This window comes from Mytilus trossulus, chromosome 3 (genome assembly GCF_036588685.1).
Source record: "Mytilus trossulus isolate FHL-02 chromosome 3, PNRI_Mtr1.1.1.hap1, whole genome shotgun sequence".
NCBI classification, from domain to species: Eukaryota; Metazoa; Mollusca; class Bivalvia; order Mytilida; family Mytilidae; genus Mytilus; species Mytilus trossulus.
The window spans coordinates 65,943,307-65,969,255 of record NC_086375.1 but is presented as its reverse complement, the minus strand read 5'-3'; the positions used below and the strand labels follow the sequence as shown (position 1 = coordinate 65,969,255).

Below are 25,949 nucleotides of genomic sequence, written 5' to 3'. Positions count from 1 at the left end.
AGCTAAGGCAATTTTTACCACATGTTAGATTGTGGTTTGTCATTATGTCGTCTAATCTTTTAATTACCAAACGTGGCTTATTCCCGATTGTGACTGTTTTGCTGAATGTAAATTCGCATTACTATAAGACGTGTTACGGTACTTGTCTATCCCAAATTCATGTATTTGGTTTAAATGTTTAATGTTATATTTGTAATTCTCATCGGATTTTCTCAAATATGTCGACGTCTTTCTATTATATTTATGTTTTATGGATAGAAAACTTTTAAAATCATCGCTTCATTTTGTTCAACGTAATCTGTACGATAATTTACGTTTTAAGTTGGATTCATAACAAACTGGAAATATATATTATAGTTATTTGCTATTAATGAGTATTGCAATATGCATTGTGTTTAAATGTAATATCAGTATTTAGTTCTAATAAAATCTTAAATCTATCCTAATTCTATCTTACTTTTGAATTATAGTTTTTCATATGTGACGTCATTTTTGTGCTCTTTCAGAAATTTCATAAATTCAAATGTGACGTATTTTTTGTGCCTTTTCGCCATCGTATGTGACGTCATTTGTTATGATTTATTGCGTTCAGGCCTGGAGTGTGTCGGGTTTGTCTATTTTGTGTTGGTCCTAGCATTATGTATTCGGGTTTTGTTTTCTGTAATTAGTTAATACTTTAGTTTCATTATGTATATCTCTTTTATATTCATTTGATAATATTTACTATTTGCAATAGCATTAATTGTTCTAAATGATAAGGATGTTCTTATCCCAAGCATAAAAACATAGCCGTATTTGACACAACCTTTTTCAACTTTTGATCCTCAGTGCTGTACAACTTCTTACTTTTTTCACTTTCGATCTTTTATATCTGGGTGTCACTGGTGAGTCTTGTGTGGACGAGGCGCGTTTTTTGGCGTATTGAATTTTAAACCTGATGCTTTTTGTTATCTATTAATCATGTGTTTCTTTGTCTAATATGTTCTCCTATTTATTTGTATTCTAGTCCTGTAATATTATGTTGTCATTTCAATGTTATATTTAACATAACCATTAAAGTGCGAGGTTTGGCATGCCACAAAACCAGGTTCAACCCACCATTTTTTCCTTTAAAAATGTCCTGTACCAAGTCAGGAAGATGGCCATTGATATATTATTATGCGTTTCTGTGTGTGTTACATTTTAACGTTGCGTCGTTTGTTTTCTCTTATTTCTGAGTGTAAATTCACATTGCGATAAGACGTGTCACGGTACTTGTCTATCCCAAATTCATGTATTTGGTTTTGATGTTATGTTTGTTATTCTCGTGGGATTTTGTCTGATGCTTGGTCCGTTTCTATTTGTGTTTCATTTCAGTGTTGTGTCGTTGTTCTCCTCTTATATTTATTGCGTTTCCCTCGGTTTTAACCCCGATTTTGTTTTTTGTCCATGGATTTATGAGTTTTGAACAGTGGTATACTACTGTTGCCTTTATTTAGTCTGACTTCTAAGATTATAAACCCATGAACAAAGCAATCTTTGCTTTACATGTCAACAAATGTAATACCTGATTTCGGATAATTACAAAGCAATACGTCATCATCTCTAGCTAGATAATGATCCGCCATTGACCGGATGTCATGTTCCTGACTTGGAAATTTGAAATCGGGTAAATAGAATCCATCAACATCTAAAACTTTGATACATTTCCCTTCTGAGTCTAGTAGATCCTTCTGTGGCATCTGAAATATATAAAATATCTTGTATAATATTGAAGATAAGTTATTAATAATCCAAATAACATATATAGGTATCCCTATTTTAAAACCGTAAGAACAGATGTCTCTTATTTTATAACCTCTACAAGAGAAGGACGAAAGATACCAAAGGGACAGTCAAACTCATAAATCTAGAATAAACTGACAACACCATGGCTTAATATGAAAAAGACAAACAGACAAACAATAGTACACATGACAAAACATAGAAAACTAAAGAATAAACAACACGAACCTCACCAAAAACTAGGGGTGATCTCAGGTGCTCCGGAAGGGTAAGCAGATCCTGCTCCACATATGGCACCCCGTCGTGTGGCTTATGTGATAAAAAATCCGATAAATAGTATAATTCGGTAGGTCACATTCATGAAAGGGAAGGGGATTGTAGTTTCGACGTAAGGAATATATCCGATATCATTTGTGAAACGATTATTCCATAACGGTCAATCAAACTCGTGATGGCGTCCGTAAAATTTACGAAGGGATGATTTCAACTTCACCATTTGGAACTCTTGGTTTAATAGCTTCCTTGTGAGCAGCAACCCTCTATCAAGAAAATCATGATAGGAAATGCAAGCACGGGAATATCGTATCAATTCGGAGATATATACCCCGTATGCAGGTGCTGCTGGAATGTTGCTACTAAGAAATGGAAAGTTCACAATTGGAAAGCTGAAATCATCTCTTTTGTCGTAAAGTTTTGTTTTCAATCGACCCTCATTGTCAATTTCTAGATGTAAGTCAAGATATGAAGCCAACTTAACTGTATCTGTAGTATCCTTTATCTCTAGTTCAATGGGATAGATGCGTTCCACATAGTCACCAAATTTTGAATTATTTAGTAAAAGAACGTCATCTATATAGCGAAAAGTTAAAGGATATTGCTAACTTCTTATTTTTCTTCCTAAGAAGTTCCTGCATAATGACAAAATAAGTCGGCAAGTAGAGGGGCACAGTTTATTCCCGTTGGAATGCCGACAGTCTGTTGAAAAAAACGCGTCCTCCGAACGTAACAAATATGCTGTCAATCAAGAAATCAAGCATCTTGATAATATCAGTTTCAGAGAATTTTTTGTTTGAATAAGAGTGATCAAAGTATCAAAGCAATACCAACTCTTTCAATTTGTCTCTTTGTTTGGAATGTGGAGTACTGTGGATTCATTATTATTCGTTGGATACCAATTTGCGTGGATTTCGTGGATATAGTGGAAGCACGAAATCAAATGTTCAGCGAATATCATCTTTTCAATAGGCTTTGTATACAGAGATTGACAAAACCACGAAATCAAATATCCACGAATATGCAAGTTTTCAGCAATCCACGAAAATAATGGAATCCACAGTACTTGTATAAAGAGTAGAAAAGTCAAATGTTTTAATACTGTTACAAGATGAAAGAGAGTTCGATTGTATGTACTCTAAAAGATCTTTGAAATTTTTAAGTATCCAAATCTGATTCACGCCACCTCTAGAATAGGCATTTCACAATAACTTTGGAGCCCGTCTTTGATTGCTGATAAAACAGATGTTGATAATTAAGAGAGAGGTTTCGTAGAGCACTTGGAAGACCCAGCAATATACCGTTGTTTGCGAGTACACTTATGTAGTTTAGGAATCCAATACAGTGATGGAAGATCCAGTTCTTCATCTTTGGTTGAAATTCCAAAGGAACAAAGAACAGACCTATGATTATCCAAGATTTCCTCTTTGGTAAGTGTCGTGAGGGTACTATATGCTGAGTTTCCAAATGAATTTTCAATACCTAATTCGTTTATCAAGCAGCTAATGTAATGACTTTTACACACAACAACGATGTTATTTGGGGCTTTATCTGAGGGGACAAGAACATATTTGTCATGGAGGTCGGATAGGTGTTTTGCAACATTTGAGTCCTTAAAGATTGACGTAGAATGGGCATTGATGGACCCATTCAGTTTCTTAATTCTGATTTGTATCAACAACCTCACTGCCTTAAAACGATCAGAAAGAGTATCTACGTCTGCCTTCTCGCGCTTAGCCCATTGCCTGGCATAATTCTCGACTGAATCCATAAAAAATATTAAAGTTGTATTTCCAGTTGATGGATTTAGGCTCACGATATTTCGGACCTTTGTATTAGGTTTGAAATTTTTAAACATCTTTGGTATAAGCAACATTTAAGAGACATACAATGGTCGTAATTTGGGGAAAGGTTGAGCGCTAACAATCATGTTTAACCCCGCCACATTCTGTAAGTGTCTGCCCAAAGTTGAACTCTATAGCACAGTCGTTACTGTTAACTATGTTTATTGCTGTCAAAAAGTTTTTTATAACCTGTTTTTTTTTCGTAAAGTATGCCGTTAGTTTTTACACTTTTCATCTGTGTGTCTCTAATGCGGGGTTCACACATTGCCGATTATTGCTCCCGTTTGAGATCAGACAGCAATACGATATGAAAAGTGAAAAAGTCGGATTGGTATCCTCAATTATCTGGAATGTCCTATCATTGTCTGAACGCATTCGTTTTAGTTCGTAACAGATTCCTACGGATCGGGAAGGGTCCGAATAGTTCGGCAAAGCATCCCGACAGTTAGGTGCGTCCCGTAACATTCGGGGCAACTCAGCCGATTTTATCTAATCGGATTACAATCGTGGCTATGTCGTGACAGATTCTGCTGTATCGGATCGAATTCCGAACACTGTCTTGTGTATTCTGGACGGTGTCCTGTGGAACGGGAATGATCCGGAATAATTTTTCATAGCTGTTTTTCTGCCGATTGAGTCCAGATTGCATCCAGATCTTGTCGATTGCGAACCGTTTTTTGCCGAAACCGTTCCGAAACAGTCCCGTTATTAATACGAAATTGGTCAATGATACCCACGTCAGAGTCCCGACAAATACAGAATACAATACGACTGAGACCAGACAAAGCCGTTTGCAATGCGATAGAGCGGACCGTGATAGGATTACGTTCCGACAGTACCTGATCATCCCGAATATGCCGACAGTTTTCGAACAAATAACTTCCGTCAGCGTCGGATCACTGTCTGGTCACTGTCTGATCTCAGTCGGATTACATTCGGTAGAGTCGGGACGCAGTCGTGACAGACTCGGTCGAATTTTACCTGGCGAAAAATACAAATCGGATTAGAAGCGGATTCAGAACGGGATTATCGGGACTTATTCGCTTAGAAACGGTTGAATATCGGTGCTTCCTGAACACTATCTGATTGTTGTCGTGATCAAATTATTTTTTTTACAAATTTTATTTTAAGTTTGAATTTCCATCCACGATTCACAGGATCTTGATCAGACTTTTAATAAATTTTAATCGGGAATGGTCCTGTCAAGAACGGTAGTAAAAATCGTGAATGTGTGACCCCAGCTTTATGGCTGACTTTACGATATTAGTTTTCTAATTGATGATAGCCTTTTATTGCTTACGTCCCCTTTATTTCAACTCTTTTGGATAGTTGTCTTTCGAGACCACAACTCCTTATTTTTTATTCTAAAAGTTGTTGTTTTTATGTACACGGAAAATATCATTATGTAACTTTAATAATAAGTTCATCTGAATTAATTTAGCAATATGTCATGGTAGAGATAGGAGAATGTATAACAGTATGTTTTATTAAATATCTATGTATGTGATATTATGTGATATGGTGCATGCATAATAAATTTGTTAAACATTGTATATGTATAAGACTCAGATTGACGTCCGTTCTCTAATCGACGTCTGTTCCTCAAACCGACGTCCAAATCTGACGTAATATTCTCAAATCGACGTCCAATATAAAATTGAAAATGGAAATGGAGAATGTATCAAAGAGACAACAACCCGACCATAGAAAAACAACAACAGCAGAAGGTCACCAACAGGTCTTCAATGTAACGAGAAATTCCCGCACCCGGAGGCGTCCTTTAGCTGGCCACTAAAAATATATATACTAGTTCAGTGATTATGAACGCCATACTAATTTCCAAATTGTACACACGAAACTAAAATTAAAATTATACAAGACTAACAAAGACCAGAGGCTTCTGACTTGGGACAGGCTAAAAAAATGCGGCGGGGTTAAACATGTTTATGAGATCTCAACCCTCCCGCTATACCTCAAGCCAATGTAGAAAAGTAAACGCATAACAATACTTACATTTAAAATTCAATTCAAGAGAAGTCCGAGTCTGATGTCAGAAGATGTAACCAAAGAAAATAAACAAAATGACAATTATACATAAATAACAACTGACATCTAGCAGTTAACTGACATGCCAGCAGTTAGGGGTTTAGTATCATACCATCATAACATATATGAGAAGAACATAACCCGTGTCATGCCAACAACTGGTTTTTAAATAAATGTGTTTAGTTTCGATGCAAAGACCCTAAAAGTGAATCAATACTTACGCCAAAATATGCAATCCTTAATGACCTGGCAACAGTATCGTAACTATATCCCTTCTTAATAAGTCTATGTAAAGGTTTTGTTAGTTTCTGCGGTGAATAATGATATTTTTGTGCTTTATAAAGAATATTTCCATAAAAAAATTGGATGTAAAATACCTAAACGTATAAGAAGTCTGCATGTTGTGCTATATTTACGAATGGTGTCCTTATACCGCTGATAAAATTTAGTAAATGTTTTGACTAGTGTGTGATATCGAAAACCCTGGTGTAATAATTTATCAGTAATACATAAATGTCTCTCGTTAAAATCTTAAACATTGTTTCATACACGAGCGAATCGTACAAGTTGAGATATATAATCTCCGTAAGATAGCGACAAGGGAACGTCACCACCTAAAAATGGATAATTAACGATCGGAAATGAAAAAAATATCTCTTTGCTCATAAGTTTTAGCATTAAGCTTTCCGTTAGTGATATAGATATTAAGATCGAGGAAAGGGCAGTGGGCATTGTTAGTATTAGCTTTATTTTAAGTAAGTTCAACAGGATAATTTTTTTTTAGTATACATACTGAAGTCGTCATTATTGAGAGCCAAAATGTCATCCAAATATCTAAAAATAGTATTAAATTTGTTTATCAGATGTTGTTTCGATGGGTCTTTGCTGATTTTTGTCATAAATTGTAACTCATAGCAATATAAAAACAGGTCCGCAATAAGTGGTGCACAGTTAGTCCCCATTGAAATTCCGATAACCTGACGATATACGGAATCTCCAAAGCCAAAAAAAAATGTTATCTAGTAAAATTTCAAGGGCATATATAGTTATATAGTATCAAAGCATGTCCAATTGATATAGTTTTTTTTTGTTTATTGCTACTAAAAAATGACATAAAAGAGTTTGAACATATAAATTCACATTCGGACTTTTTAAATGCCCATTTAATTAGGTGGGTGAATTTTTTTTCTTAATGAGAATGTGAGGCAATGTGGTATACAGGGTAGACAAATCTAAACTTTGAACAGATTCAAAATCCCGAATATAAGCATGCAATTTATCAAGTACTAGTACTTCCAACGAGTTCTTGACACTCCAAAAGTAGTTAATTCCACTATTTTCGAAAGCCTTATTTGAACAATTTATCATCAGGTTTTTTATTGTACCAAGTGTACTGGTAAGAAGAATAGACAATTTAGTTGTGGAACAATGCCTTGAAGACGAAATAAATCTATATTTGTAAGGTGTTTTGTGGAGCTTCAGAAGCCAATACATAGTTGGGACTTTCATTGTATTTGGTTCTGCTTGTAAAGCAGAAGCTAAAAGTTTATGTTTGTTACAGATGTCGTTTTCTGAAAATTGAGTCAGTTGGAATGTTGGTGAACTGGTAATTTCTTTTTTGCAGAACCTCAATGTAAAATTCACGTCAAACAATAATAATATTATTAGCAGCTTTATCGGCCGGGACAAAAACAAATTCCTTGGCTAGTTCTTTTAGTGTATGTTTGATACGAGAAATAGGTTTATTGTGGTTATTGTTAATATTAAATGTTCTTTAAAATGTTGAATACGTATATCAACTATGTTCATTACTGAATTGAAAAAAGAGTCCAAAGATTTTTTGCCAGGTAGCACTCCACAGTTAGAAAATAGAATTAAAAATGAGCCACAAAATGTTTTATCATCTCCTATTCCTGGGTTTCTAATACATTAACCTTACTGTTTGTGTTGTACATGTGCATATGTTTGTAATCAGTATCTTCCATAGATTTGATTTTCAAAAGTTAAAAGGGTGAAAAATAATTCCTTTTATGTGTATCCATGGCAACATTCTGCATTTATTTACCATAAAATATTGCAAAAAGGGGGTGAACATGTCACATATCCCCCCAAAATTTGGATCAAACTAGAATTTCAATGCCTTTGAGTGATACCTTTTTAGAAACTGTTTGCATAGATCTTCCTTATGATCAAATGAAAAATGGGTGTCTTTCGCCTAATTTTTTCGTAAAATTTAATCACAAAGTTCGTGCGACAAAAAGTTGGAAAAAAAACATTACAATAATTGCGTGACCAATGTATGGTATGGGCATGCAAATACGGACTGTCATACAGAAAACAACCTATATTACATGCATTACATAATCTTGATGTTCATATAAACCCAATACGAAGGCTGTTTTACTACTCAGCTATCCAAAAATGAATTTTATTGCACACTAGCTCTCATAGGTTAAAAATCCACAGGGGCCAAGATGCGAAACTACACACCTAACTGTGGAGTGCTACCTCGGCTTTTTCCCGTTTTATCCATTTCAAACAGTAAGTACAGAGTGAGTATAACTTTTTGTATTGCCAAAACGGCGTCAGCTTGATGTTGGTCTTCTCCAATAGATAAATAATAAATAGCTGATATCGGTTCAGTTCAATTTTATATTTTGTGACCAAAACAGACGTCGATTAGAGGAGCTAAAAATTGAGAAGGTACGAAAGATACAAGAGGGACAGTCAAACTCATAGATCAAAAATAAACTGACAACGACATTGCCAAAAATAAAAAAAGATAAATAGACAAATAATAGCATATAAGACACAACATAGAAAACTAAAGACTAAGCAACACGAACCCTACCAACAACTGGGGTGATCTCTGGTGCTCCGGAAGGGTAGACAGATTCTGCTCCACATGCGACACTCGTCATTTTGCTTATGTTATTACAAATCCAGTAAATAGTCTTATTCGGTAGGTATGAAAAGGGAAGGCTATTGAAGTTATGACATAAGGAACATATCCGATATCATCTGTGAAACGGTTATACCGTAACGGTCAACCGACCCGTGATGGCGTCCGTAATATTTTACGTCAATTAGGGAAGCTAAAAATTGGACGTCAATTAGAAAGGCATAAAGTTGGTAGTCGATTTGAGAATATGTAATTTTGACGTCAGAATTCGAAGTCATTTGGATGAACGGATTTCGATCCGAGTAAGTACTACAGTTTTCTACCAAAGTATACAATGGAAAGGAATCATGGACTTTGTTTTCTGAACTACTGAATTCTAACTTGTTGTCAAAGAGGAATGTGGAATGATTGCCGATAAGACAACTCTCTATCTTAGTCACAATTCTTATTCTGTTCTTATAATAAGGTCTTTCCACTTTTAAAGACTTATTCAGCGTTTTTGTTCAGATTTCTTTTTTGTTCTTCTTCCGACGGTGTTTTGTGGTTTCGTAAGATGTCGCTTATATTTTTTGCTTTAATGTCGTACAGTTATTGCAACTTTGAAACTGACCCTGTTCAATTGAACACATTTTATTGTTAGAGTTATCTCCCAAAAGCTCCTTCGCAACCGTAAAAGATTACGACAAAATTGATCCACCAAGTTGCTCGTTACATCCTAGAATCTTAAAAATAATTTCGACCGACTCTGTCCGGAGCCTCCATATGAGAATTATTTTTCCTTTTGTACTAGTATTTGAAATTTGTAAAATGTAAATCCCTTAGTGATAGAGACCTAGTGTCATTTGAATTGAGGTCTTTGGTCCCTATGGTATTTTGAGCTGAGGTATAAGAATGGTCCAATCAAGGCAAAATTAGATCAACATCGAAGCAATGTTTTTAACTTTTATTCTGGATTATTTTAACTTTTATTCAAGATATCAACAACACATTTTGCTAAATTGTTAGTAACGACATGTCGTATCACACACATTTTGGTCGAAGGGTATGTTGATATTCAATGACATTTTTCTCCTCTTTTATATTTAATATATTTGAAATGATGCGTATGGTGATATAACTAATTAACCATGTATAATAAGGACCTAGGGTCTGTTGATTAGAGGTTATAGGTTTCTGACCTTAAAATTGAGGTTTAGGTCATATTCAATATGGACGTTCTAGATTTTGACCTTTCTTTAACTTCATTATCATATATATACATGATAAAGTTATAGGACTTTTGCATTAGGTTGCTAGTCATATGACCTTGAAAATCATCAGTGTCAAGTTAACTATCACATAAAACTGAAAATGACATTTTTCAAACCGGAAGTAATAAATAATCTCCCTTTATTATTATTATTATTATTATTATTATTATTATTATTACTATTATTACTATAGATAAATGTTTGAACACGATCGGATAATCCTTCTATTATTTCACGCTATAATCTTATCTACTGAAGTATTTAATATTAATGTAGAATAGTATATACGCTGACACGTTCCTTTCAATAATTAATCTACTAGATCGTGTCTGTACTATTCATCAGTACTTTAATGCAATATACTCCTTACTCCTTCCATTTCGTTATATCTAATCATTTTAATATTGAGTATGATATGTTATTGTTCCATGAGAAAACACACCAAACAATATCGTTTAATGTAACAAAAAAAATGTTTGGATGCTGTATGATGGTCCAGAAAAACAACAAGACAAAAATTCACGGTACTTTTCTATCCCAAATGCATGTCTTTGGTTTTGATGTTATATTTGTTATTCTCATCGGATTTTGTCTAATGCTTAGTCCGTTTCTGTGTGTGTTACATTTTAATGTTGTGTCGTTGGTTTTCTCTTATATTTAATGCGTTTCCCTCAGTTTTAGTTTGTAATCCCAATTTTGTTTTTTTTGTCCATAGATTTACGAGATTTGAACAGCGGTATACTACTGTTGCCTTTATTTATACACAATTCATTAACAGGCATGTTTATTGCACGTTAATAGAATATCATGAACCTATCCAAGTGGGGGTCATCAAATGTACAAGACAAATAATGGGTTTATTGAATAATACATAAAAAACATATCAATGATAAATATCTATTGCATATTTGAAATATATTGTCTCATCAGTGCATTGTTCTCAAGATCATTAAAAATAAGTCGAAATATAATAAAATTATATATCTCTTAGCTGACTATGTACAAAAAAGATATAAGTTAATATTTTAAAATAGTCAAACATGGTGTTGTCACTTACAGTTAAGACGATCCGCTCTATAAACATATAATGTTACACACAGTTAAGACGGTCCGCTCTATAAACAAATGCACCTATAATGTTACACACAGTTAAGACGATCCGCTCTATAAACAAATAAACCTATAATGTTACACACAGGTTGATAATATGTCACTGTGTGTAGTTGTGTATTTTAACGGTTTTCTTTATCCCTATTGTAATGCTTTTCTTAAATATGCGTTGCGCTTCAAGTGATGGACTATATCAAAATTTTCCCCGATTAAAAAAAAAAGATAAACTGCATCTTTCAAAAAGTTCTTTTCCATCAAACTAAATTTATTGCATACCAACGAGAATTTAATCCAATTACTTAACAAAGTTATACAATTTATGCGAGTTTGCAATTGAAAACCCTTTTTTAATGAAAAAAAGTTCCTCATGTTATTGTAGACGGAATTGACTTTCAACACGATCGAATATTGATGTCAAAAAATAAGCAGATCGGGCGATGTTTTACCTATTTACTGACTGCGTTTGTTTTTGATTTTTATTGTAATTATCATTATTATGATTATGAGACTGAAACATCTTTTTTGTTTGTTAACGTAAACAATATACTGAACTGGCGTAGGATTAAATCAGTGTACACTAAATCATGCAATTGCCCAGTTTATACACTGCTGTCGTCCTACATAGTATAAGATAAAAATCTACTAAATTAAACTCCATGTTACTTGTTTAGCTGTTTAACATCTTTAATAACTATATTATTCATATTGTGAATTTAATGTCCAAATGTAAATCAGCTATTTTTTCCTGAAACACTTTATCAAACTTCTCATTCTGTGCTACTGTAAAAACCTTCTTCCATCCACCCACTTTACCTGCAATATAAACATATTTGATTATATCTAGTCTGGTTAAAATATAGCAACATTTCAAATCTAATTGAAAAAAATTTGGATAAAGGTCAAGAAAATCGGATTCAAACAGCACAACAAAACAAAGCAAAAACATTTAGAAATTGATATACAGAGTTGTATTAATGGCAATGATTAAGTGTCAATTCATTTTTTGAAATTTTAAATCTCCTGAAGTCTAGATGGTATTTTATAACCACAGCTCTAAGAGAATATTATTAGTTACATAGTGTGCTAGTGACCCAATACGGTATGTATGGGGTCAGTAAATTCCATATGGGGTGAGAGCGAATTTACTGGCCCCATATATACCGTATTAGGTCACAAGCACACTATGTAACGAATTTATCTTACTGACTATCTTCACGTGTGAAATTTAGACCTATCAAAATGAGCAAATACTGTTAGCATTAAGAAACTACTTCCATTTATCCTACAAAAACAGATACTAACAATAAGAACTTGTTAGGTTTAAATGTGTTTTACGAATTGATTTAAACTTAATCATCAATTTCTTCGTCGGTTGAAACCTTTACGATTTTTTCTAAGTACCGTTCTGTTTTATAAAGGGACGTTACACCACTACTTACCTTGTACGAAATAAGCCCCGTCTCCCTTCTACCTTATATGGAATATAAAGGGACGTAATACCACTACTAACCGTGTTTGAGATAAGCCCCGCCTCCCTACTAACCTAATATCAAATATACACGGTCCCCACGAGTGCGTTTTTAACCACTCACATTCCTAGTAATGTGTAGGAGGTAAGATATAAAATATCCATCCTCGTTTCAATATAATCTGTCTATTCTAGAGTTATTAGCTTTTGTTGATTCATTTATGACTATTCATTTTAGATGTCAATATATATCATAAAAAAGTCTTTCCATAACTGGGACCTAATAAAACATCATACTTATTACATTTTTCAAATATCTTTTGTATCTCCCAGGTTCATCTTTGGTCTTCATATCATATTCATTCCCTTTTAAACATGCAATATATAAAAGAATGCATCAACTTATAATTATTTTATTGTTAAATTAAACTTATCATGAATGTTTCAAAATAATAAATTACCTTCTCTGTAGACTCCAGCAGTATTTTCTTTCCAAAAAATGTTACCGACACATTTACCCTTTTGCATCATTTCAAATTGACACTTGTCTTGGATATCTTTTAACAACTTTTCATTATATGGTTTCTCTATAAATTTTGCTAATTTTCTTATTTCTTCGATGCCATTCTGAAAACAAATATGTGCTATGAATACTAAAAATTTATTTACAAATTGTACACATATCTTGATGATTGCAGAATCGCAATTAAATAAAGTTTATTTATTTAAAACACTGACGATAAAATAGGTAGACAAACACACAGAAAATAAATGCAAGAGAGTAGGACATGGTATCAATGATATTTATGCATGTTAAGTTGCACTGAAGAACCATTGGTGGACCTCTGATGTTATCTGCTCTTTGTTTGGTTTGTTCTTTCTTTGACCACTCCCCAATTCCACTCTCAATTTTAAAACAACTTTCATTAACTGCCAGCATGTATGTATTATTTAACATTGCCTGCATATCTGTTTCCGTTGTGTGTTAATTTGTACCTTTGGTTATTATTCTACGGACTTCAAATAGAAAAAGGGTAAAAGTGAAAATCAAGTTAAATTCATATTTATTCTGTTTTTGTCCAGGTTAGAGCTGAGTCAGTGGTTGTCCTTTTAAAGGGAAACTTTGGTTATGTTATATTCTCGATGTAACATTCATCAACTACTCAAGTGGTTGTGTTGACTCGATGTAAATGAAGTGTTTTGCCCTTAGTACATAAAGAATTATATTAATATTTATAAAACGTGCAGAGCTTTTTTTTTGGAAGCTCCTTTTTGGAGCTCCTTTAAAAAAGTGGGAGATAGGTAAATATGCAAGTGTTACTGGAATGTTGATAATAAACATTGAAAATCTACAATGTCACTGGTTGTTTTTTTCTTCATTTTTTGAGTTGAGTTATTATCTGAACCTTAATGTCAAATTCTAGTTGGCCAAGTGTACGGTCGTTAGTAAAATAAAAATACACATGTAGATTGAGCACATCGAGGAACCCCGATAATTTGATTATTATCGAAAAATCAACAAAGTTTAATTCTGGACCTATTAAAGAAGACATTATTATTCAATAAACTGAATGTGACTTTTTCCCTTTGTAATATTGGTTATTTCAAGCATTTCAGTCAAGTTTTGTCATAATCAGTTCAATCGTGAGAAAAATCTAGCATAGACGACATCTTCAGCGATTCGAGAAAAAATTCTTCGACAAATCCAAACCAAGCCACATCAAGCTAGACTAAAGTGTGGACCAATAAATGATCAAATATCTATCTTATCTGTCTTAAAATAGTGGAATATGTTAAACAAGATGATTTTAGGAAGATAAATAATACTAATGGACGTCTTTGTCTTCTTTATAAGGTCTCTTTTGGTCAATTTATACCTCTCATTTCCTCAAAATTTCAATTTTTTTCGGACCTTTAAATAAAAATTATTGGGTAACTTTCATTCATTTATGTCGGAAATAATATAAAAAATGAGTAATTGAAGCATTTTAGTAGAATAAACAATCCATATAAAAGTTTTCTGTCTCCAAGGAGGTTCCAATAAGTCCTTAAGTAAAAATTAGATGTTTCCCCGTTCCAGAAAGGGACATAAAAGGCCTCTCTTTTAGTAAATAATATGTCGTTACAGCATTACTAATAATTGCATCCACCTATAACTATATATCTATTTAAGTATTTCATAAGAAAATGTTCTATCATAGCAGAATGAAAGAATTAAGAAGAAAAATCCCCCCCCCAAAAAAAAACAAAAAACACTTAGTATGGCTTGTTCTGTTAACTGAATATTAATGTTAGAGTCCTATTTGAAGACAATTTTCTCATACAATGTGTTTTGGAGACTATATTTTTAATAATATTTCACTTAAATATCCAGAAATTATAACACATAAAATTACTCACAAGGTCAAAGGTGCATGTATAGCTTCCCACATTAGGTGTACTACCACCTGTGATTTCCCCCTATTAGTCTTTGTTAAATTTGCACTTTTCAAAAACAAATGTCAGAATTTATCTGTGTTACAAATAAAGAAATACTTAACATGAGTAAAATTTTATCACTTTAGAAACAATTCACAAAACATTTCATTGCATATAAGAAAATAACCATCCATGTATCCAAAAATAATGGCGGTTTGAAATACCCAAGACATATGTTTATGACACAGAAATGTTTTTACTGCAATAAAATGTAGGATTAATTACCTACAACTGTCAAATTCAAGGGAATATCTTTTTCCGGATGTGACGTACCATGATTTGGTGGTATTACACATAAGGAACCTTAATGTAAACCTATATGAAATATATATATATTTATATATGAGCAATTTAACAAATCCAAATAGTCGGTTTGGGTTGGTATTTTAAAGATCCTTACTAATTCAATTGTTGATGAAATAAAACAAAGTTTAATGTTGAGCACTTTGAACCTCGATATGAACAAATCTAAAAACGGGGGCCAAAAAACAAAATCCAAGTGCACGTTTCTATTTGGCATATTACAGAACATCAAGAAATTACACCCCATTTAAATTGGTAAAGGAATATGCAATTTTATGCAAAGCACTAGAAACAACAATATGTTTTTGGTCTTTGTCCCTTTTCCTTAACGGTTAGATCCATAAACCCGAAAATCCATACCGAAATTCTTTCTTTGGTACAGAACCTTATGGTACAAGGATTTAAAGAAATTAAGGTTTAAACTTCCTTTGGCAAAGTTGACTTTAGATGATTAAGCTATTTATTTTAGGGTTTTTGTCAATGGTTTCGGTACTTATACATCCTCGGATTTCAAATGTTTGAGCGTTCCGGATGGAGGTAAATCCAAAAAAGTGCTTCGAACGCATGAAATTATAAAACATGTTGCTCTCAATTTTTTACATCACTTGGTCCTCTGTTAGTGGACTATCAGATCCCCACTTCTGTACTGACATGATTTAACGTTTATAAATTTTGAAGTTATTAAGAAACCAATGTCTTTATTTCCTCAGGCAAAGTTGACTTCAGATAAATTTGGCTATTTTTTTTAATTTTTTTGTTTGTTATATATCTCTTCAACGGTTTCGGAACTTAAACATCATCAGATTTCAAATGTTTGAACTAAAACCGAGGGAAACGTATCAAATATGAGAGAACTACGACACAACAGAGACACAACACTGAAACGTAACACAGAGAAAAACGGAACTATAATGTAACAATGGCCATTTTCCTGACCTGGTACAGGGCATTTTTTGAAATAATGGTGGGTTGAACCTTGTTTTGTGGCATGCTAAACCTCCTGCTATAATGGCAGCGCTAATTATAACATTAAAATTACAACATTACACGACAGGGTTACAATAAATAAACAGATAAATGGGAGAAAATATAGGACAGAGAAACAATATAAACGTGTTATTTTCTTTTTTTTTATAGAAATTAATAGACCTATACTGAAGTATTTTTCCGGAAAGTCTTTAATTGTATTAAAAATCTATGACTGTCTATGAGTTCTTATTAAGTGCAGAATATTGGGACTTGCATAGATGAAATCAGAATTTACATAAAAGTATTTGAATGCTGTCTTATAGGCGTATACTGAACATCTGATAAAATGTGAATGTGTTTACTATACCTGTTGCATATCTTCGTAATGAATAACATGTATAGGATACTCTTTATGTTCCTTTATGTCCTTGTGCCAGTTTCGTACATTGTCAAACCAAGACATGTAATCAACTGAAATATATTAATTGTACATTAAAAACTGAAGAAAATTGAACAAATCAATACTGGTAAATTATGTACTTTTGGAAGTTTATATGGTGTATTAGAAGTGTAAAAGTAGAAACGTTAGTATATAATAAAATAATCGTGCATAGACACGTGTGATGGTTTTTGCATTCTTTGTCTTTTATGTCTGCTGATGTGTTTGTCTTCATGCAATTTTGTTTCTCTTTGTTTGCATATGTGTTTAAGATTAAGATTATGACACATTTTTACTGATGTACCCCTATTTTTGACATTTTTACCTTTATGTTTGTTTGTTTTATTCACACATTGTTGTCAATATAATGTAATGATATGCAACTGTCATATACGTGAGAGGTTTAGCTAGCTGTAAAACCAGGTTCAATTCACAATTTTTTACATAAGGAAATGCCTATATCAATTTGATAGTGGTTTTCTACTCGGTTGATGTGTTTGAAATTTTTATTTTGCCATTTGATACGGGACTATTCGTTTAGAATTTTCAGCTTTTATGTTTTTTATGTCCCCGTAACTAAAAGTTGGGGGCATATTGTTTTACCCCGTTCCGTCCGTCCGATCTTTTTTCCCATTATGAGTATATAATTATTCTGCATAACTCCTCCTACAGTCTAAATCCTAGGAAGTTGTTACTTTGGTATCTGTTTGTATATATATTGAAGGTATGCATGTGGTCAGGGTTTTGAATTTTATTAATATTTGCTCTTTTGGGAGACAGTTGATCTTTGTAATTTTTTTTGAGTGTTTACTTGCATAAGAGAAGCGTTTCTAAATAACTCCTACTACAGTTTGAATACTATGAAGTTTTAATTTTGCTGGCTGTTTGTATATGTATTGAAGGTCTACATGTGGTCAGGGTTTTGATTTTTATTTTTTTAACATTTGATCTTTTGGGCGATAGTTGAAATTTGTATTTTGTTTTGATTATTTACTTGCATAAAAGGAACTTTTAAAAAATAACTCCTCCTACAGTTTGAAGGCTATGCTGTTTCCACTTTGCTGGCTGTTTGAACATATATATTGAAGGTGTGCATGTGGTCAGGGTTTTTATTTTTATTAATATTTTCTCTTTTGGGAGACAATTGAACTTTGTCATTCTTTGGGAATCCACGCTTAAATATTATAGTTATTGTAAAATAACACTTTCCATCTACAAGGGTATTCATTGTGTCTTGGAGACACAATAGATAGGCCCGCAGAAGCGAAGTGTCTCCCAGACACAATACTATCTCAAAGAAAGTACCACATTGACTTTGTTACAGTTATTTCATTTTGGAGTGCAGGGGCATCTGTGATGAGTTTATTTGTCTAGTCTTTTACTGGAGTAAACTTTATCAGGTATGCTCAAAACAGAATGTTTGGAAAGTTCAAAACACTAAACGTTTGAGAGCTCAAATAAATATGAAATGCAAAAAAAAAATGTTCACGTTGGTTTTCGCTTCCTTTTAGGCATAACAAAAAAACACAATTTTGGTTGTTACAAGCTGTTGGAAAAGCGGAATAATGAAATACTATTTTACTAATATGTTTGGTCCATATTCCATTTGGACTTTTACATGTGTTTTTTTAGTGATTAAGGTTAAAGCACAATGTTGACTTTGTATTATAGGTATATGTGTGTTCGTTTTGTTCACGCATTGTTGACAATATAATGAAATGTAAGGCGACTGTGATACAAGTTATATGTTTAGCTATCTATAAAACCAGGTTCAATCCACAATTGTCTAGATAAGAAAACGCCTGTACCAAGTCAGGAATTTGATAGATGGTATCGATTGATATGTTTGAGCTTTTGATTTTGAAATTGATTAAGGACTTTCAGTTTTGAATTTTCCTTAAAGTTCAGTATTTGTCAGTTATTTTACTTTTTTCTATTATTCGTCAATTGTTTCAATGTGATGAAAACACTCACAAAACAACCAAAAGCAAGTTATTGACTTGCTAGTGAATAATTCAACCTTAGTTGAACATGTATTCATGATATTCTTACTTTACCATAAGCTGAAGATGGTTATGACTGTCCTAAACTTATTCAGTAACATATATAAAACAAAGAATGCCAACATTGAAAGCAAAAAAAGAAATCAACCATAATAAAATCCATTGACCGATTTGGACCACAAGAAATATTCATATTCATGTAAAACCATCATTTACATTTGTTTTATAATCTATGACCTGAAATGAAACTGACCTAATTACACGTGTCTAATTTGTTGATTTACAGTATGATAATTCAAGTCTTATCTGTGATCACGAATTTGACAGCTGATATGCCCCTTTGAAACAATTACAAAATTTGATGATCTTTGTTAACAGACATTAGTTATTGGTTGGTGGTTGCTGAAAGCAACATCAGCACAAAAATGCTTTATCTCGCCAAGTGTAGGCAAAGAGTACTTGAATTAGAAACATGCCAAAAAGCAAAGCGCTAGTCGCTGTATCATCTAATAAAAAAAGATCAATAAAGGGACCATATGTAGATATTGATATTGCATGGAAAAAAATGTGTATGTTGTTGATTATATATACCGCTTATTTTCTTTGTTTCCTGTCTAGACTATAATTATTTTAAGTGTGAACAATAGTGTACCATATGTCCCTTGTGATTTACTAGACAACACTTATTATATGACACTTACATCAGTTCACCATATCCCTAAATTCGTTTTGAATTTTTTATTCGGGATAACTCCTGCATGTAAAAAAAAACAGCAACTTACGATTCCCTTCTAAAAATCTTTCTAAGTAGCCATCCCATGATCCATCATAGTTATACGTAAGCAACCCACGATGATGGTGATAATATGAAACAGCAACATCTTTGGGATTTCTAATAGTATAAACTATCTTACATTTCCTCCTAAGAAAATCTTTCGGAAGCATGGAAAATTCTAGATGTGTATTCAGTATACGAGGAGACGGTAGAGAATCAAAAGATTCTTTTGACAGGTTTTCCAGCATGCAATTCATTTTAGAGTATTCTATCAACTCTGCTTTCTGTGTTGACAGCATCTGGATAATTTCCCACACCCAATGGGTTCCTGTTAATAATAATATTATGAATGCCAGAAACGAATACTAATCACTTTAAATTTGCGAAACACGAATTTCTAAAAGAAAAATTGTAATGTTAAAAATCAAATGTGCGAAATAGTATTTGATTTATCAAAAAACAACTTTTCAGGCATGATAAGTCGACTTTTAATATTTATTTATACATTCATTTCTTTCATTTTTTTTTTATGTTTGAGCGTTCCTGATGAAGGTATATCAAATTCTTAAATTGCTATTTTCATTTAAGAAACACTATATAACTAATGTTGTTAGAAGATAAATAAAATACGAATTTATAAAAAAAAGATTAAACGAATGCATCGTATTTCCGATTTGAAATAGATTGAACACAAAACTCTACCTTATTTTTCATTGCATAAACTCTGGAAATCTGTTAGCCTCGAACTTATCTTAATTAATTTTTTAAATTGGCGAATACAACATTTAAACATGATAAACATTTATACCGCTATAATAAATTAAACAGATATAATATTTTTTAATTTGTTTTGCATTATTCCTTTTATTGTCATCATTTTTATTTCATATTTCTAAAATGCTACTTATCCACTTCGACTCTTTAAATTCACTGCTCTTTAGATTAGAATTTCTTTGCTCTTACTTATCAAAATCAAAAAAACACATGAACATAACAATATTTTCAAATTTACAAATTTAATACCTGATTTTGGATAATTACTAAGCAATACGTCATCATCTCTAGCTACAAAATTATCAGCCATTGACCGGAAGTCATTTTCCTGACTTGGACATTTAAAATCGGGTAAAAGAAAACCATCAACATCTAAAACTGTCATACATTTCCCTTCTGAGTCTACTAGATCCTTCACTGGCATCTGAAAGGAGAAGGTTCGCGAAGGGTTAAAATTGGCCCTAAATATTTGATGTTTTTTTTAAATCGGGCCAAAAAATCAAATTTGACATCGAAATTCTTGTGATAATACTACTAGACAAAAACATATGTTTCAGGCACTTTCCTTTACAATAGTTTTGATAGTTTTTGGGGATTATTAACCTGGGACGCCATCCACGATCCAAATTTATTTTATATTGATGAATTCCGTATCTAAATTGTAATCTTTTGGTTACAATAGATTTTGGATCGTACGTGGCGACCAAGGTGTATCTGAAGCTTTTAGGTCTGAAAATTGCCCAAAATCATCATAGTTTGACATAATATCCAAAATGGGCTTACTTTGGAAAATATTATGGACTTTTATGAAAAAATCTAATGTATTTAGCATTAATACGTTGAAAGAGACCCTTTTACGAACAAAATTGTGACTTTTTTGGGTGTTTCATGATAAAGTTGATATGTAAGGCCATTTTGTACCATCAGTGAACATTGAACATAAAATTTCAGAAGAATAAATAGATATATTTGCTGGAACAAATATCTTTTCCTTTTCTTAGTCAAACGCGAAAACTGCTACTTTGGCAACCAACTTTTAGTCTAGTATGAGCCGCTTTGCTGATTAAGAGACGATCGCATACAGTACATGTGAATGTTGAATGTGTCAGACGTAAATATGATTGTCGTATTTCAAAGTGAAATGCATTATGAAATTAAATTAAAAATTAATTACGTTATAAATAATATTACTACTACAAGGTCGATATTTCTGCTACATTTTAAATTGAGGAATTACTTCCCCATTCGTTGCCTGGAATGGGCTTTACTTGATATTATAATTATTGTTAAGATCTCTGTAACTTTTGTATTAAATGTTATCTGTTCAAAAATTTTGGGATCAATTTCAAGTATATGAATTTCCCTTCCCCTTAAATGTTACTTAAAGAAAATATACTATTTTGGCGAAAGAGGTGGCGAAAAAAATAAGTGCCCCAGGAAAAAACTCATACGTAACATTTACCGAACTTTTATGAAATAACGGATATTTTGGTAGACGAAACGCGAGTTTGTCCCAAATACCAAATTACAATCCGGGTATCAATGGTGGATTTAATTACATTCTTGGTTCAAATTTCCTATTATTTCATTTTGAAAATAAGTAAAAATTCAAAAATGTATCTCACACATAACTAGTTTTTATTGTATGTCCAAGTTGTGCTCATCTTGTGATCCTTTTAGTTTTAATCAGTTCTTAAACATCTGCATTTAATTTAGATATGTTGGCCTCGATCATCGCTTAGTTAAATTTAAATTTGCTTTTATAAAAGTTAGGAAATCGCTTTAAATTGAGAAATGAAACTTATGCAAAGGTCTAATTCCTTGCCAAGTTTGTCTTTTAACTTAATTAAACATAAACCTTTTTTATCACCTCTTCAACGTTCTTAACAGGTTTTTTTATTTTTATACAAGTTCAAGAGACGTTAAATTGTCGAAATGTCGGGGAAGGTTTGTACGCTCAACAACATGTTCAACAACGCTATATTATGTATATGCCTGTCCAAAGTTATGAGTCTAAAGTACAGAGGCTGTTGTTTTCTGTCATGTATGGTTTTTTTTGTAAACAGTTTCTCTTGTTGACTGGTCTAACGTGTATTTATGCTATATTTTTGACACGATTTTTTTTTTTAGAATTGTCATATAAGCAAGAGGTTTGGCTAGACATATTTCCAGGTTCAACCTACCATTTTTGTTTCTAACATTGGCAAGTACCAAGCAAGAATTATATAAGTTATCAAATAGTTCGTTTCTATGTAGGTTGCCATTTTTGTTCCACTTAAGTGTTCCCGTTGTTCTTTTGTTTTCCTCTTTTAGTTGAAATGTTTCCCTCAGGTTTTTTTCTCGATCGATTTATGACTTCTGAACACCGGTAAACTACTGTTGCCTTTATAAATGATACAGATAGTTTTCTTGTGGAATTGTTTCAGTTTTCATCTCTATGTCTTTAATGGCTGACTTTATGGCATAGTTTTTCTTATTGTCGGAGACCGTATGTGGCCTTTTATTATTCGCTTACTTCCTTCTTCCTTTTTACTTTGATATATAGTTGTCTAATTAGAAATCATAGTAAAATTTATCTTTTTTTGCTAAAAGTTATATTCTTAATTTTCTGCACACTATAATAAATGATAGTTTACTTGTAATTTAGTTAAGTTCATCTGAATAAATGTACTAGCAATGTTTGAGGGCAGAGATGGTACAATGTATCACACTATATGTTATTAATATGTTTATGCGATATGGTGCATGCATAATTAATTTGTCAAACATTTTATATCCTACATAAGCTGTACTTATTTTGGGAATCAAGTTATGTATTATTATCATTGTTGTATGTTAATGTCTGAAGACGATCGAATAATCATATCATTTGACGATATAATTGGTAACCTTTAATATTTGTATTATTAATACGGTTTTTTATACACTAAGATGTCCCTTCAAACAATTTATCTTATGTGTCTGTACTATTCCTCCTTATTTTCAACGCAACGAAGTCGTTACCGGTTTCCCATTCGTTTCGTGATATCTGAACTTACAATAATGATTATGATGCGTAATCCTCTTTCGACGACTTATATGTAATTGTTTCAAGAGAAAAACCCTTGAAAATGTCGTTTCATATGACAGAAAAAAAATCTGAAATTTACAGCAAATTTGTTTAACTATCACACGCACACACACACACCAACACACATCTGTCCTCCTTCTTTTTGGCATCAATATTCAAAAGAACGATAAAAAATATTCCGTCTCATCTTTAAAATGGATATAACACTCTTATAACAATCCTTATAAAGAACGAATTATTGAACCATCTTTCTAAAATCATGCCTATCATTGTGCGTATCATTCTTTTCACGGCCTGCAACATTATCATAATGATGTATACATACACAACTAGTAGTGAAAATTAAATATCTATAAAGATCTGATAAATTCTGCGAATTCATTTAGGTATCGTAACGCCATACTGTTAGACATAGAATACATGTAAATCTCTAGCGAGAAATAGAAAATTGACAATAAGAAGATAAACTCATGACGTTCAACATAGATTCGATTTTGAATATATGTCAATAATTTAATTTTTGATGTAACACGTCTTCTGATTGGCTGACGTTATTTTGTTCTCAGCCCATAGACATAATTTAGTCATGTCACCGTAATGTGACATCATCAACATTTTTTCATGGTTTTCTACGGTTTAAAATGGAATTTGGAATTAAATTATAAGAAATTGCTGTAATATTTTTTCTGTCTATTCGAAATAACATAACAAATGTGGTGCACACTGTTAAATAACCCGCTACGCGCGTTATTCAGTGTGCACCAAATTTTTTATGTTATTTCTTCAAAGACAGAATTATAATTACAGTCATTCCTTAAATAACGAGAAAAAAATCAAGATATCTAGCATGCCGTCTAGGTTCGCTAGTACCAGTATCCATACTATCAAGTTCAATGGAATATATCAGATAAAAAAGCAATCACTGAAATGAGGGTTATTGAGTAACAGTTTAAATATATCAAGAGTAAAATGTGTATACAGCACTACAAAAGTAATTGCTGTTAAAAATAAAAGAGAGGAAATTTTTGACAAGAGTTGGAATGCTGTTGCCATCCTTTTCAGTGAATGATCAGTTATTTTTACATTGTATATGTGTACACAAATTAATAGACATAGAATTGTTATATGCTATATTGTCTCTTATGTGAGAAAGAACTACATGATGAATCTGTGCAAATAAATAGCAAAAAAAACCAAAATTTTTTTTTTAATTTCTTTGAAATTCATCTGATTATCTATCTTTCAATTTTTATTTTTTTTTCTTGTGTTTTTTGTTGTGTTGTTGGTTTTTTTTTCTTCATTATTTGAATTTTAAAAAACAAGACATGCTTTAATCGTGTTAACTACAATCCCCTTCCCTTTCATGAATGTGACCTACCGAATTAAGACTATGTACCTGATTTGTTATAACATGAGCAACACGACCGGTGCCACATGTGGATCAGGATCTGCTAACCCTTCCGGCGCACCTGAATTCACCCCAGTTTTTGATGGGGTTCGTGTTACTTATTCTTTAGTTTTATATGGTATGGCATGTGTACTATTGTTTTTTTTCCCTTTTTAGCCATTGCGTTGTCAAATTTATTTTCGATTTATGAGTTTGACTGTCCCTCTGGTATCTTTCGTCCCTCTTTTAAACATATATATTATATATCTTTATAATTTACTACTACAACAACACTATTTGTTATATTAGATAATTAAATGTTTGATAATCTTAATGGTAAGCTTCTTTATTGATATTACTGAAATGGTATGTATTTTTTCTTACGTACATGTATGTAAAATTATATGCATAGTACTAACTAACATCTCACTATATAAATATGTTATTTCCTGATGTCAACGAATCCGAGATATTATACCTGTATGTACTTGATGTTTTTCACCAACAAATGTACAGATTTCAATAAAGTATGATAAATCAAAAAAAAAAAAGAAAAAGTACATGCCGGTGCACATGACGAAAAAAGAATGTGTAAGTATTTACATTTGAATCAACATACAAGGTTTAGTCCTCTGCTAGTTATTCGTATTATTTAATTAAAAGCGTTCAAAACCTTTGGCGACCCCCCAGTTTAAATGTCCCTAACACGTACGATATGACAAGTGGGTGTAACGTTACAGACGAACGTTCACCTTATCTGACCAAGTCAATTGATAACCTAAACGAGGCAAGAAAAGGTCTTGTCCATGCTGTTATGAAAATGATTCTAAATACAAACAATAAATAAACACAAAAAAAAAAACTGTTGCTCGAATATTTCAAACATTTTTATCTCATTCGTGCATGGTGAAGTTGATCATCAATAAGACAAAATAAAACAAAATACAAATCTTATAGTCGACTGAAAAGTAAGCAGAAATAAAGTAAATATTAAATAATTTAACATTCATGTGTAGTAATAACTTACGCTGATCCGATTCGGTATACAAACAAACGCATTATGTAAAACACATGTAAATATATGTTAATTTGTG

The 25,949-nt window shown here is 32.3% G+C and overlaps 2 protein-coding genes across 3 annotated transcripts in view; both read right to left on the bottom strand.

Moving 5' to 3' along the window:
- Positions 1 to 11,259, bottom strand: part of LOC134712163 (sulfotransferase 1B1-like) — a 22,560-nt gene extending 11,301 nt beyond the window's left edge. Inside the window, exons 1-2 of the mRNA XM_063573415.1 lie at positions 11,137 to 11,259; positions 1,547 to 1,721 (exon numbers count right to left, since the gene is read on the bottom strand). Of these exons, the coding sequence (XP_063429485.1) occupies positions 1,547 to 1,721; positions 11,137 to 11,163 (202 nt within the window). The 5' untranslated portion in view covers positions 11,164 to 11,259. The remainder of the gene's footprint in view (positions 1 to 1,546; positions 1,722 to 11,136) is intronic.
- Positions 9,758 to 25,949, bottom strand: LOC134712164 (sulfotransferase 1B1-like). 2 transcript variants are annotated; one of them, XM_063573416.1, is made up of 6 exons: positions 25,883 to 25,949; positions 20,648 to 20,822; positions 19,632 to 19,952; positions 16,775 to 16,878; positions 13,119 to 13,284; positions 9,758 to 12,002 (listed from the first exon to the last, which is right to left on the bottom strand). In XM_063573416.1, exons 2-6 carry the CDS (start codon positions 20,820 to 20,822, stop codon positions 11,890 to 11,892), a joined length of 879 nt encoding a protein of 292 aa, XP_063429486.1. In that variant the 5' UTR covers positions 25,883 to 25,949; the 3' UTR covers positions 9,758 to 11,889. The 2 variants fall into 2 exon arrangements, with proteins under 2 accessions (XP_063429486.1, XP_063429488.1); XM_063573418.1 differs by having other exon boundaries at positions 19,764 to 19,952.